This window comes from Engraulis encrasicolus, chromosome 4 (genome assembly GCF_034702125.1).
Source record: "Engraulis encrasicolus isolate BLACKSEA-1 chromosome 4, IST_EnEncr_1.0, whole genome shotgun sequence".
Lineage (NCBI taxonomy): Eukaryota > Metazoa > Chordata > Actinopteri > Clupeiformes > Engraulidae > Engraulis > Engraulis encrasicolus.
The window spans coordinates 34,490,944-34,506,554 of NC_085860.1; the positions used below are offsets into that span (position 1 = coordinate 34,490,944).

The 15,611-nt window shown below is 42.9% G+C and overlaps 1 protein-coding gene across 1 annotated transcript in view; it reads left to right on the forward strand.

Moving 5' to 3' along the window:
• elapor2a (endosome-lysosome associated apoptosis and autophagy regulator family member 2a) overlaps nucleotides 1-15,611 on the forward strand; it is a 65,755-nt gene that overhangs the window by 4,716 nt on the left and 45,428 nt on the right. The window contains exon 2 of the mRNA XM_063197285.1: nucleotides 9,553-9,673. Coding sequence (XP_063053355.1) covers nucleotides 9,553-9,673 — 121 coding nt within the window. The remainder of the gene's footprint in view (nucleotides 1-9,552; nucleotides 9,674-15,611) is intronic.

Sequence of the window (15,611 nt, forward strand, 5' to 3'; positions counted from 1 at the left end):
TCCCAGTAATTATGTTGACCCAGTCAATCTTGAATATAAGTCTTAAAATGATTTGTTCACACTCTCCTTCTTCAACCTTATTGTCCTTATTTGATATTGTTGACAACATGTTTTAGTTATCAGGGAAACTGACAGGGAGGCAGGGGGCAAAGGGATCAGGTGTCCCGGGCCCATGGAGAAGGGTGTCCCAGAACTGTGTCCTCATTACATTGTATGCATTGGGTAGAGGGGTGTTTTAGATGACTTTGTCCCGGGCCCAGTCAAAGCTATCAGCAGCCCTTGGTAGTTATGCAAGTAAAGACAGAGCTATACTGGCTCCCCATGGAGAGGAAAATGCCAAACAAATGTTTTGTTTTATGATCACCTAATCAGTAGACTTTTTTGTTCCGGTACATCAACAACACCCTGAGAGAGAGTAGATAGCCAATTAATTCTTCATTATTTGTTCATTTCGTCTGTTTGTATTTGTTAGGCACCCACGCACAACATTTTATGAAGAAAAAAAAGAATTACTGCATGATTCAAGGGCCAATTAGGCATGTAAGTGCACCAGTGCAAACACTGGGTCTGAAAAACGTAGACGTTGGTGCAGGGATATGTAGGGGCCACAATGTACTCTCTCATTCGCACTACTTGAATGTGTTAGCAAGATGACCTAAGACAATTGTGCATGACATTTTTATTTTGCTAATTATCGTAACATTGTGTGAATATGGACTCATTAGTTGAACTGCAGATAGCAGGTTCCACATTGGTTTAAGTGTCATTGCAGGAACGATATGTTTCTAGTTCAGTGGAAGCAGGAACATGTGTAGTATGCTTTGGTATGGTTTGGAATACAAAAGGTCCGTTAAATTAGCTTTTGAAGTATATGGCACAGAATATGAGAGTGTTAAATATGCGTCTGCTGAGAAGAACATCCCCTTTGCAGCATCTCTAAACCAGGGCTATTCAATTAGAATTTTATTTTGGCCACATTTTGAAACCAAGAACATGAGTTGGCCCGCACATTTTCAGCCATCACTAACACGTGTTATGACACTTTTCTTTATTTTTTGTGTTTTTTTTCAGCTTTATTTAGACAGGACAGTGAAGATTGGGACAGTAAATGAGAGGGAGAGAGAGACAGGGAAGAATTGGGAATCGGACTGGGGTCGCCCGCATAGCAGTCTAGCGCCCAGACGACTAAGCCGCGGCTCGGCCGTTATGACACTTTTCAAATCAATATACAAGACAGACAAGATAATCATAAGAAAAACACGTGCTGCACTAGGGCTGGGCGATATGGAAAAAAACATCACGATATGGATTACTTTATATCATGATAACGATATATATCACGATATAGCACAATTACATACGTTTTCAGTTATTCTCTTTATTTGCTCTTTATTTTTTTCATGTCACAAAACAACCTTTCTTTAAAATTGATCTTTTTATTCTTATTTTTACAGTTACATGAACTTATAGTGTGTATTGTGACAACATGAAATGTAATTAAATGATATTCAATTGTATAAAATTGATAAAATTACTATCACGATATAAACGATATAGGAGAAAGGTCACGATATACACTTTTATATCACGATAACGACATATATTGTCATATTGCCCAGCCCTATGTTGCACTGCAGTATCTAAATGGCAATGTACTGTACATTGCTACAGCTGGCGGCCATATCTGTGCCACATGTGGGCCATGTCTGGGCTGCACGTGGGCCTTGGTCCGACAATTTAATAGGCCTGCTCTAAGATATTTATCCCTGACAACAGACAACAGGACCAAACCTGATCAGTAGTCTGTTCCTATCTGTTAACCTGTCAGGTCCAGAGAAAAAAACATGCACAGATGGAAACACACACACGCACGCACGCACGCACGCCCGAATGCCCGCCCGGCCAGACAAACATCAGAATGACCTTTCTGCATGGTTTAATAACCATGGGGCTATTCCATTATGGTGATATGCTCTCTTTCACCTACACGCTTGGCCTGTGTTATGCAGCATTTAGAATAGATTATCAGACATACGCTCATGTGCAGACTGTTCATAAATGGCCCAAAAGTAATTAAATCAGAATGCCAGTTGAAATGCCATGGTAGGTAGGTACCACAGAGATTGTCTCTCAACTTTTTGCAGCTGAGGTACCATCTAAATGCTTGTAGGTATGTGTGTGTGTGTGCTTGTATGTGTGTGTGCTTGTATGTGCTTGTGTGTGTGTGTGTGCTTGTGTATGTGTTTATGCGCGGTTCAGGACTAGCTGTTCAGTTATAAAGATTTGTGACTGTTAATGGGGTTACATGAAAGAGGCATGAATTAATAATTCTCTCTCTCTCTCTCTCTCTCTGTCTCTGTCTCTGTCTGTCTCTCTCTCTCTCTCTCTCTCTCTCTCTCTCTCTCTCTCTCTCTCTCTCTCTCTCTCTCTGCCGCTCTTCTCTGCACTGCTTGGCATGCTGAGAATGTTATCAGCGTCCGGCTGGTTGCTGTTTTCCTTCCCCGTGTCATAGTCCGACCCTGGAACTTTGAAAGACGGGTCGACCCCCACAGTGGAGTAATGTGTTAAACTGATTGCCCTCCAGCTTAAATCAAGCTTTAAGATTTTATGCACCTTGGAGCCCCAACTAGACTCTGTTATTTACAGTATATCAGAGAGAGAGAGAGAGAGAGAGAGAGAGAGAGAGAGAGAGAGAGAGAGAGAGAGAGAGAGAGAGAGAGAGAGAGACAGAGAGAGAGAGAGAGAGAGAGAGAGAGAGAGAGAGAGAGAGAGAGAGAGAGAGAGAGTTCTTTTGTGTCATGAGTCACCAACGACTTAACACATGTAGATGTGATTTCCTGTCTCCACACCAGCGCATGCATGATGGGGCCCTCTTTTTGCATTTATGGACGTCAATTCAACACCGCAGACTCGCTTGTTTTTTTGTTCTTGTTTCCATTGACGGAAAAGGGCAGCGATGAATTTCATTATCCTTGGCTAGGCTGCTGGCGACATTTGGGGGAGAGGAGAGGAGACAAGGCATTGCCACGTGCATATTAGACACCATGGAGGCAGAGAGAGAGCAAAGGGATACTGTTACATCCCTGCCCTCCATGGGGTGGGGTGATGTGATGTGATGTGAAGTGATGCGGGGTGATGATGATGCGCTGTGCCTCCTGGGGATATGATCAGATGGATCCCAAGATGGTATCTCGCTCCCCCTCCCCTGTTCCAGGTGGAGGATTTGGAGCTCGGCCCACCTTATCCTATACAGCAGTGTTTCCCAACCTGGGGTACGTGTACCACTAGGGGTACGCAAGCACACCTCAGGGGGTACTTGGAAAAATGTAATAATAACAAATATATGGAGTGTAGTCATATTGGGATAGAGGAACAGATATAGAGCATAAGTGAGGGGGTACTCATCATATGACAAAATTGCTTAGGGGGTACGCAGAACAAAAAAGGTTGGGAAACACTGCTATACAGTAGCGCAGATCTCTTTCATAGTTTGGCTTGCATAGAGTGCCTTTGTGATCCTCTTCTCTGTGAATGTCACTTGCACCAAGAGACACTGTCATTGTTGGTTTAGTATAGGTCAAATTTGCATGATAAGCCTTGGTACTGTTTGGCTGGGGAGAGCTATGAATAGGACACACACAGCTTGCTTGCTTGCTAGCGGCAATGAGGATAGCAGGTGGGCACAACACACCTAAAGAGCTACCGAGAGTCAACTTTAAGTCATTATTTGAGTGGCCAAATGTGGATGATATCAGTAAACGTATTTTCTTAAGTTTGAGCCTTGCATATTGTTGGTGAGACTGCAAGGACAAAACAAGAACTGGCCAAAAGATGTCCAAAAGGTTTTAGTTAGTTACGGTAGCATCATCATTACATTACATTACATTACATTACACTTAGCTGATGTTTTTTTTTTATTCAAAGCTCACAGTTATGTAAGGGTTAACGTTCGGCGAGAAGGTCGCTACCGTGGAATAGCAGCACGACAGAGAGAATCTTTAGATCTTTAGGTCTTGTTCTCTCTGAAGTGCTGCTATTCCACAAAGCGACCGACTCGCCGAACGTTAACCCGCTTATTATATGGATATACTTAAATGATTCACACATGGCGGGGACATTTCTTTAGGCCTATTTAATGTTAAGTGTATTATAGTTTTTCATGTCAAAAGATTGTTGCTGCGCAAAACAAAACAGTGCTGTTGTGGAACACCGCTAGGCAACAGCTAGGTAGCCAGGACAACAGGTGTTGTCTATCACAGCAGCTGATTAGAGTCTTGTTGAAAAGTCGCTTTAGCAGTGAAAAGTCTTGTTGCCATTGACAGCGGTCTGATATAGACCAACCCGTCCGTTATCGAAAAATAACAGACGTGCGAACATTGGGGAGCCCCATTGAAATGAATGGAGCATTCGACCGATGACGTCACACCATATAATAATTAGATATACAGGGTATGGGTTACAGTCCCTGGAGCATTGGGGGGTTAGGTGTCTTGCTGAAGGGTACTTCAGTCAGAGAGAGTAGAGAGAGAGAGGTTTCATTGGCCCATTGTTTCCGGGTTCTATTATTGGGGGGGAAATCCCCCTTTAGGCAGACCTAGGCAGACCTAAGGACTGTTCTATTCAATGCTAGGAGCATTATGACACGCCCCTTTAGGCAGACCGGAACCTGGTCACGTTAGGTGCCCATAGAAACCTATTATGTTGGCATATCTCTATATACTTAAAGCATCTCTGCTTCAGTCATGGAGGCAGGAAGGGATTGGTAAAGGTGGAGATACACCCTTACGTAAGATGGGGAGAAATTATACACCGATCTCTATACAAAGCCCACAGCGAGAAACTGCCTCTTAAGGGCTGATTCTGACCATCCTCTACCACTAAAGAACAGCCTACCTTTTAGCCAATTCTGTCGTTTAAAACGTATCTGTAAAAAACCTGAAGACCTAAATAAGAACATGACAACCATGAAAAATAACTTTACAAAGAGGGGCTACAAAAACTCTGTTTTGAATGAAGCAGCTAATAAAATCAACGATATACCAAGAACAGATTTATTAAAAGATAAACCAAAAAAGAAATCTAATAGACGGGTAATATTAACGACTGAGTATTGCAGAAATGGTGGACAGTTTAAAAATATAATTATGAAGCACTGGCACATTTTGGAATCTGATGATCAATTAAAAAATGTCTTCAATGAACGACCACTAATTGTTTACAAAAGAGGTCGAAATTTAAGAGACCAACTTGTGCATTCATATCTGTCTCCTGACCCTGTTGTGTCCCAAACCATTCTAGCACCGATCCCTGATGGGAATAGACGCTGTGGCAACTGTGCTCAATGCAATTACACATACAGGTGTAATAGTTTTAAACACCCACACACAGGAAAGGAAATTAAAATCAAAGGTAAAATTTCTTGCAGTACAACATTTGTGATATATTTGATAACTTGTCCATGTGGTAAATCTTATGTTGGTAAAACGAGTAGATCCTTGAAGACACGTATAGCTGAACACCGCAGCACGATTAGATGCAAAAATTTGAATTATCCGGTTGCTGCTCATTTTGTTGAATTCAATCACCCCATTTCATCCCTTAAATACATTGGTATTGAGAAAGTGGTTTTGCCCCCTAGAGGAGGTGATTTAGACAACTTACTCTCCAGAAGAGAACACTACTGGATATACCATTTAAAAACCTTAACACCTTATGGTTTGAATGTTGAATATGACCTTAAATGTTTTCTCTGAAGAGTTTCCTGTAAAATGTGTTTTTGTGTTTTCAGATTGTATTATTTGTGATGTTTTGATGAACTGATGTTTTAATTTCAATCTGTTAACCTGTGTAAATAGATGTAAATACTCTTGGTTACCTCTAATTAAGACTGATTTGCTAACGAGTGAGCCTTGTGCTCGGAAGCATTTAAGGTAACCAACCAATGGGGGAGCTCTATGCTCTAGGGGGACCAGGTGTTCACTAATTGGGGTTGATATAAAGGCACTGTGGATGTGGTTGTTTTGTTTGTTTGAAGAAGGCCAGGCGGCCGAAACATCACTTCACCAATAAAACATGGAGCAGTGTGTACAGCATTCTTTTCATTTTCTTTAACAAGGGTGGAGATACAGTCATTACAACACAGCTGTCCCACAGCATCAGCATGTACCAGACCTGATGAAGTTCCTTGGATGAGGAACCAAAGCTCCAAGAAGTCCAGTGGTCCACAGACAACATACACAGAATTCTTGATGGGTCTGAACCCTGGAGGGTTTGCTCTGATGACAGTCTGTGTGTTCAGAAACAGGATTTAATAGCCGTACATGCTCTCTGAAACCAGCAGTATTATGGGCAGAATATCAAACAGTGCACAGAAATATATGGTGATAATGTATTTTCCTCCATTTCACCCAGCCCTAGTTGGTACTGATGCCTGTCGGATTTTGACGTCACAGGTCAGTTCCGGGTCCAACGCTGTGTGGCAGCATTTTATACACATATTGGAAAATCACAGAGCTTGTAAGAGTCAGCTGTTTTTTCTTGTGTCATGCACAGTAAACGTTGTGTTAATTCAGAGCGTAGAGAGTCAATTTAACACCTACTAGATTGTATTTGGGTCCCAGAGTACTCGCTAGGTGTTGAATCAACACAGATTTTTTTTGACTGGGCCTGATCTTGAGAGAGAGTGTGAGGCGACGAGAGTGTTGCAGAGACCTGAATCATCATGTTTGGCCTCCGACTTGGCTCTGGCTCTGAGAACGCTGAGTGTAATATGCAGAGGCTCTGGAGCTGGAGGGTGTGTGGAGGTCAGAACAGACCTTAGAGAGAGAGACTGTGTGTGTGTGTGTGTGTGTGTGTGTGTGTGTGTGTGTGTGTGTGTGTGTGTGTGTGTGTGTGTGTGTGAGAGTGTGTGTGTGTGTGTGTGTCTGTGTGTGTGTGTGTGTGTGTGTGTGTGTGTGTGTGAGTGTGTGAGAGAGAGAGAGAGAGAGAGAGAGAGAGCGAGAGTGTCAGAGAGAGAGAGCGAGAGAGTCAGAGAGAGAGAGAGAGAGAGAGAGAGGGAGAGAGAGAGTCATAGAGTGTGTGTCAGCCACAGACATGCGTGGCATCCCCACGGGCCTCAGACCTGACCTGACCCTGCTGTGGGCTGGAGATGACCAGCAAGACCCTCCACTGCAGTGCAAGGGACAGTTAAAAACATGGGCTGTTGCGCTCATTAGGACGACTCTCCTGTCCAGGGCGCTAAAGTGAGCAGATAAGCGAGAAGACATACTTCCCACATAAAAATAATTCAAATAAATATAAAACTAAACTTGTGCTATTAAAATAAATTACTCGAATAAATACAAACGAAGTTTGCAGTAGAATATATAGTGACTGTAAAATTATAACAAGATTTGAGTCCCGCCTGGGTCAGTCCCACCTCATCTCTTTTCCTCTCCCACTTACAGTACCTCCTGTCACTCTTCACAATCTCAATCTGTAATAACAACACACAACCCCATTATATATATTTTGAAAAAGTCTGTATAGTGTACAATCATATTGAATGTCAATTGTAAAATTGTAAAAAAAATAAAAATAAAAAAAAAACATGGAAGTTTGCACTGCTAATGTGGCACATTTCAGCTAAATCACAGTAGCAGGGAGAGTGGAGTTGAGTGGAGCCATATTACAGTAGTCTGTGTATCCACCCCCTCTTCCTGTTGGCATGGCGTTGGCATGGCATTAGAATGGCTTTTTGTCCGGTGGGGAAAAGGTGTGGCCTCCCTCACAGATAAACCGCAGCGGGAGGGAGTGATGTGTGACTCAGCTAAACACACTTCTCTCCTGCCTTTGTTTTCCACTCTTACTCTCTCTGCTTCTCTCTCTGTTTCTCTCTCCCTCTCTCTCTCTCTCTCTCTCTCTCTCTCTCTCTCTCTCTCTCTCTCTCTCTCTCTCTCTCTCTCTCAAACATACAAAAATATACACATGCACACACACATACAGTACACCCACTCTTCTCTCACACACTCTCTTCCTGAACTGTTTATGGCTGATAAATAAAATGTACACAAACACGTTCTTGGCTTTGTAGATCGATATCTTTATGGTGGATAGTTGAAAAGGCCGCCATGTTGACCAGAGCCTGAATCACAGAGGCCATAAACACACAGGGGCTGTGCTGTCCAAACATTGGACACAGCTGGTCGTCCAATCACGCCCATCACATGGGGCCTGAGAAATATATAAATCGACCTGTCAACCAAAGTCACTGGCAAACAGCATGATGGCTCTTGACTAAAACAGAAATAAATAGGTTTCATGATAGTAGAAATAGATTGATTATTAATTACAGGTAGAGATGCACCGGATCCAAGATCCGGTTCCGGATCCGGCAGGATAATAGGCTTTTGGCAGGGTCCGAATCCGGCAAGATCCAGCGCTCCGAGCCGGACAGGACCCTACATTTGTAAGCGTAAAGTGAATGTGTTTGCATTGATCATCCACGATGTCAGCGATTCAAAGAAGTGTCAAAGAATGCCAAATTTGTCGTATGGTACAAATATATTTTACAACAGGTAAAAATAAAAACCCTTACCAACCCTAACCAATTGTTCTAGTGAGTAGTAACATACAACCTCTCACACAAATTTACGCAGCATGAATTTAGCACTTTCCTGTAAAATAAAATAGCCTAATAAAAATAGTGATAGAAGTTATTGCCGTAGGATCCGGTATCCGGTTCCGGATCCGGCAGGATCTTAAGCATTGGATCCGGTATCCGGTTCCGGATCCGGCAGGATCTTAGGCATTGGATCCGGTATCTGGCAGGATCCTAAAAATCCGGAGCATCTCTATTATTAATTCATTATTTGGCTTTTGCTTTTATTTATTGTGCTCGTCGTTTCTTATTCTTGATCTGTCCGTTTGTGCTGAATGCATAATAGGTCTGTGTGTGTGTGTGTGCGTGTGTGCGTGTGTGTTTGTGTATGTTTCCTTGCTTTTTTGTGTGTGCATGTGTACCGCAGGCCTATGTGTCTCTGCCTGTGTCTACGTCTACAGTATGTCTACAGTATGTACTGTAAGTCTGTGTCTACTTGGGACTAGTGTGTGTTGATAATATTTCCTCTGGTGGCAAACTGACGACTGCTTCCCAATTCCAGAATGCATAGTAGAGGTGACAGGTGAATATGTGTACCGTACAACTGATTGTGTGGGTACACAGGGAATTAGCACTACATTGTACTGTGTATACTGTGTTTGAATGTGTGATGTTGTATGAATGTATTGTAGGGTACATGTTGTTTTGGTCACGGCTGGTTTCCTTTGGTTGCAGACGGACTATGCGTTTGAGTTCACAGAATAATAGACATGATGGATGAATGTGTGTTTGCGTGTTTGTGTGTGTATATATGCTTGTGTGTATGGTGTTGTATTGCTCATTGTGTTTTGGTCAAGCCTGGTTTCCTCTGCTTGCAGATGGACTACTACTTTGAGTACACAGTAGAGGTAATAGGTGTACAGTATGTCTATGTGCGTCTGCATCATGTTGCCTGTTGTTTCCTCTGCTTGCAGATGGACTACTACTTTGAGTACACAGAGTGTGACAGCACCGGATCCCGCTGGCGAGTAGCCATCCCGCGAACGCAGGGTGTATGCACTGGACTCCCCGACCCCGTCAAAGGCACTGACTGCAGTAAGTATGTGTGTGTGTGTGTGTGTGTGTGTGTGTGTGTGTTTGTGTGTGTGTGTGTGTGTGTGTGTGTGTGTGTGTGTGTGTGTGTGTGTGTGTGTTTGTGTGTTCATGCATACATGCATGTCTATGTATGCGTGTGTGTGTGTGCAGTTAGTGTATGCCTGTGTGCACACATCTCTTTGTGTGTGTACATCAGTATGCACATTTTTGTGCATTATATGTGTGCATGTCTATGTCTGGTTTGCTGGGTTGGAGGACAGTGACCCTGCTTACATTTATGTACAGTATGTGAATACAGTGTTTCCCACAGAAATTTTGGAAACTATGGGGGCAGCCGGGGTTTATTCTGTCCGGGGGGGGGGGGGGGGGGGGGGGGGGGGGGGGGGGGGGGGGGGGGGGGGGGTCTTCTCACACGGGCCTTTTTTTGGGGTGGGGGGGGGGGGGGGTATTCTTGCAGCGTAAATGCAAAACGGCAAAACAATGACTACAGTATGACATTGGCGCATGGAGAAACTGTAGGCCTGGGCCTATATTTCAGCCATTTATATTTTGAGAAATAAGGCTACATAAGATTTTACCCATGACTTGTATAATAGTAGTACATTGTCATTGTCAAAAAATGCAGTACAGTGAATAATTTCTGTTTACAACACATTTTCAGGGCAGGGGTCTGGGAAACAATAATAAAACAAAATAGGAGCAGAGATAAGAATTTAAGAGCACTGTGAAATTGTTAACGCATAGACAAAAAGGGTCTTAGAGGGTAGGCTATGCCTTTTCCCCCCACACATATCTGTATGCGTACACATTCTACATGAGGGGTGCTGGTCACAGGGCCAGTTTTTTTCCAAATTCCTCCCATTAAAAGGGCTGAACAACATATTACACATTTATGTCTATATTCACATTCATTACACATTAATTTCTATATGCAGCCCGATGTCTCCTCTGCTGTGTCAGTGAAGGTCTGTCACCAAACTCATTACAACTAAGCCTAGGGAGTGTTAGTAAACTCATCCCAACTGTCCCTTCTCTGAAGGTTTTTTATATTGCTCCCAAACCCAAGTAAACTACAACAACTTGACTAGGCTTTTGATCCCTGTCTTTCAAGCACTTGTGGTTCTCTCTATAGCAGGGGTGCCCAACCTTTTTTTAACCAAGATCTACTTTTGAAGTTGATGGTCTGCCGTGATCTACCAAGTCAAATTCAAGGATGTCAGTATGAAAATTTAAGACCACCATTTATTAATCACCATTATTATGAACAAAATGTTTTCAGTAGGCTACTATGGCCGTATCTTTTCAGTGTGTTGAATAGCCTATCTTTACAAAGCAATGCAGCACTGATAGTATGCAGAGATAATTTCAGTCATACACAAGTCATAAACAACTGAAACAATTTCAAAATGATAAACATTTGGTATATAAAAGGCACAGGCCCTATTTCTAAAATATGATGAAGCATTATCATGCCTTCAGTGGTATAGGCTACAAATTAAAAAGGGCTCAGAAATTCACCATTTGTTATGGGTAAATAGTAGGCTACTATGAGAGAGAGAGAGAGAGAGAGAGAGAGAGAGAGAGAGAGAGAGAAGAGAGACAGGAGAGAGAGAGAGAGAGAGAGAGAGAGAGAGAGAGAGAGAGCAATGAGAGAACTCATTGGATTGGTTAACACCCCTGTTAAGTGTGACTTCTTCTATGAAGGTTTTTTTTTTCAGCTCTCTGGGACAGTAGCACAGCAAAGGCTTTCTATTGTGAGTTTGGCCAATCGTTTTGTCCACAACTGAAGCAAGAAACAGCACAAATTGAAGTGAATTCCATACATGTCAACAACTAACATTTCCCTTACACGCGGCACGCGATGTAAACGCAGTTAGCGATGATGCATGCGACTAGCGATTTGGACGAAGATCCTCGCATATCGGCGTGTCATAACGCATGGTTGCGCACATGTTCTGTTACTCACCCGATGTTACACGTGTGCACACATGAATCAACCGTGGGACTACTTATCTAATCAATACAGAGTCTAGGATTTATTTACTCCAGGATGAAAATGTGAAGGAAATAGTACTTCAAATAGTTTTTAACAAAAACGGATATCGTTAAAATAAAAAAAAGTTAATTTTTTTTTTATTTTTTATTTTTTTATACATTTTCGAAAACTATGGCGGCCAAATTTAAACTATGGCGGGCCGCCATAGTTTCCTCAATGTATGGGAAACACTGTGAATACATATATGAATAATGCAAACCGCAGAGAAGACATCTCTGGGAATTTTATGTGCGCCTGTGGCTGGAGCAATTTTCGTGAGATTCTCCTGTGTAAACTGATAACCACAGTGTGTGTGTGTGTGTGTGTGTGTGTGTGTGTGTGTGTGTGTGCATGTGTGTGTGTGCGTGTGCATGTGTGTGTGCTTTCGTGAGTGCATCAACCTCTCTCCTTGTCTGTGCATGTGTGCATCTGCCTCCAAGCACGTCTTTAGGTATAGCAGTTTCCTTCTTTGTCTAGTGTCACAATACCCGTGTTGTCATCACCCATTGTCTTATCAGAGCCAAGGAATGTTCCCCTTGTTGCCCTTTAAGGCAGCACTCATTACAGCTAGCTATAGCCCTCGAGCACTTTCACCCGACAGCGCAACACTTACTTCCTCATATTAGCCTGTTTCATGCTACCAACTTGGTGCCTTGGGAAATGAATGATGCATTCACTCAAGCAGCCTTGTGAGTCAGTGGTGTACAATTAGGGTTTCCACCTCTGTGTGTCAAGTTATCTTCCACACACCATGCTCTGCCTTATTGTTGGTGCGTCTCTGAAGTAATCAATCAAGTAGGGAATGGATCGCGCTCAGTTTCCTCTTTTTCCTTTTCTTTTCTTTTTATTCTTCATTTATTCATAGCTGAAGGGTCTTGCAGCCTAAACGTCTGTCTGACCCTGGGATGAATCAATAAAAAGAAAAGAAAAAGGAAAAAGAAGAAAATGAGTGGGATCCATTCCCTACTTTTTTGATCACCTCTGTCTAACAACAACAACAACAACAAAAAAACATTTCGGCAACCCAAATAACGTTTTCTTGTAAGCACCCACAGTCTTCATTCATTGTCCAGAGAAAATGTGTTTGTTTTTTTCACCTGGGACAAACGTGGAGAATCATGTAAAATCAGGACCGGTGGCAACACTACTATATGTACAAAAGGCATATACTGTATCTGTCACACTACTGTTCACATTATGCACATGCTCATTAGGAAAACATCTATGCGATCTATAGTAAACAGGATCTGCAAAATAAGTCAGAGTTGCATGCTTATCAAATAATATGAATAATATATTTATTATTAAATGATTAGCCCTTGCTATTGTGCAACAATCAGCCAAGCAGTGTGAGAAGCCATTAAGCCACGTCACGTTTATTTATGGAGCTCTTCCCAGTAAAGCCAACAGGCAAGAAAAACCGACCAATGTAAAGGAAGGGAACTCGTTTCAATATGTACTGTTTTGCAATGGTGTTACAACTAAGCATGACCACTGACAGTAAGGACAAAAGATAGGAATTCACATATGGAGTCGGAGGATGACGTTCCAAGTAAATTCCAAAGAAAGACTTTCCAAGAAAAGAGGGATAAGAACTACATAACGATCGAGTAAACATTTCGGACATTTTAGAGTCAACTGGGGGGTGGGGTGGTGGGGGTTACTGGTGTGAGACCAGAGAGGACTGAGTCAGTCGGCAGCCTCAAGAATCTGTGACAGTAACACCCCTTCAGTTGGGGCCTATATCTTACACCAGTGGCTGTCTGCAGTCAGTGGTGCTGTGGATTAGAAACAGAGCTTGTCACTTTGTGTGTGTGTGTGTGTGTGTGTGTGTGTGTGTGTGTGTGTGTGTGTGTGTGTGTGTGTGTGTGTGTGTGTGTGTGTGTGTGTGTGTGCGCGCGTGTGCGTGTGCGTGCGCGCCTCCGTGTGGACATTCACATTCGCACTCACACGCACTTGTGGGTGTGTGTGTGTGTGTTTGTGTATGTGTGTGTGTGCGCGCGTGTGAGTGTGTGTGTGCGTGTGTGTGGAGTAAACACACAGACCTTTATCAGAGCAACAGCACCCTGCGCTTCCCCTCCAAACTGGCCTGCATGGCTTGGCCTGGGATGCCTTGCTTGTAAAGTTCCCTTACAGACACAAAGGAGAATGTTCTCAAACAATTAGGAAATTCAGGGTTAGCCAGCCTTATCTAATGTTTTCTCTCAATATTGACTTTAAAGCTCTGTAGAGCTTTATTTTTTTCAAAGGGTTACTTTACAGGTTAGCAAACGCTATCAGCCACCGATTGTCTGAAACAAGTGTGTGTTGAAGGAGTTTCACAGGGCAGGCAGATAGAAAGGTAAAAAAGAAGGTCAAAAGAACCACGTGTAGTTGTTTTTCTATTGTTTTCCATTTGTTTGTTTCCTGGTTTCCTCATAGCTGAAGAAGAAGGCAAGGGCTCAGTATGCCTATGCATGTCAAAAGGAATGCTCTCTGTGTGTGACATTTCTGGCATAACCAGCATAGCAAGGTCACGCTGTGTCACGGATGGTGCTCATGACTGTCCTGCACATTGCACTGCACATCCTGCGCTTGCACAGCCATGCAATGCTCTGCTCAGGGAAGCTGATGGGGGGGTGGAGGGGAGAAAGGGGTCAATTGTTTCCGATCCAGGGAGAGACGGGGCCCACAATTGGGTTTTTGTTACATTGTATGTATCAGATGGGGGGCCCTTTCAGATGACTTTGTCCTGGGCCCGGTAAAAACTGTGAGCGGCCCTGGTTGCGGTAGCCTGGGAAATGCCATGCTGCCTTGCATGATCGCTCCGATCTAAGAGACAATGGAAAACCTTCACTGAAATCTTCACCTGAATTTGGGAACCAAAACAGAGAACGGGGAGGGAGAGCATGACAGCTATTTTTAGACAAATAAAAGCTTGTAGTTTGTTTACAGGTTCATCATGTTGACATAAGACCAGAAACCAGTGCAGTATGCCAAGAACCTGTGTAAGTAGAAATCCAGGTTATGTTAACTTTGAAGTAGACACAGGACACAGGAGCCTGGAGTCCTTATTTTCTTAACTGAACGATGGCTGTGTGCTGTCGATGAGCAGATTTACCACTTCATGTAGGTTAACCTTAGCCTGGAGACACCATCCTATGGACTCCACCCAAAGATTTTGGCTCCACAACTATGGCGAAACCCTCCTAGCTCGGTTCACTCACTGCTTAGTCAATCAGCAAACAGTAGAGAGTGGTGAGGCAGAACTCAAACGCAAAGTCCGTTACCGATTGGTTAAGGGAACACTATCCACACTTTTGTTTTGTTATTTGTATGATTTTGTGACACTATATCGTAACAGTCATGCTAATAAAGCACAATACGGGTTTTAATTCAGAACTCCAATGAATTTAATGGCAGAGTAAGATCAGACCATCTCCCACCCTCCACGGAAACGGATTCCTCTTAGCTTTCGCCAGACTGTTTGACGGAGTCAACAGTCGACTTTCGCTCAGGCTAGTCAGGTTTATCACTTTAAACATGTTCTTGGATTACTCCCCAGCTATGCATCAAGCTTTTGATAGTATTTGGAAATAATTTAGATTAACCTGTCCTGTGAGAAAATGAATAGATGGTTCCCGGAGTATTTCTTACTTGTGATTTACGTAGTATGGCGATAGCCAGGATAATGCTGGGCAAGAAGACAATGCACAGTAACCACATGCAACCCTTAGTTGCATGTATATTGCATGTACAGGACTGAATAATGCAAACATGAACCATCAAGATGTCACAGAAAACAAATTGACAGGCCAGTGTATGTCTTGCCCCTTACTTAATCACTTAAAAAGTATTCACCTTATAACCGATAGGCCTATAATTCTGCCATACGGCAAATTTACTGGTACGTGATTAATGTCA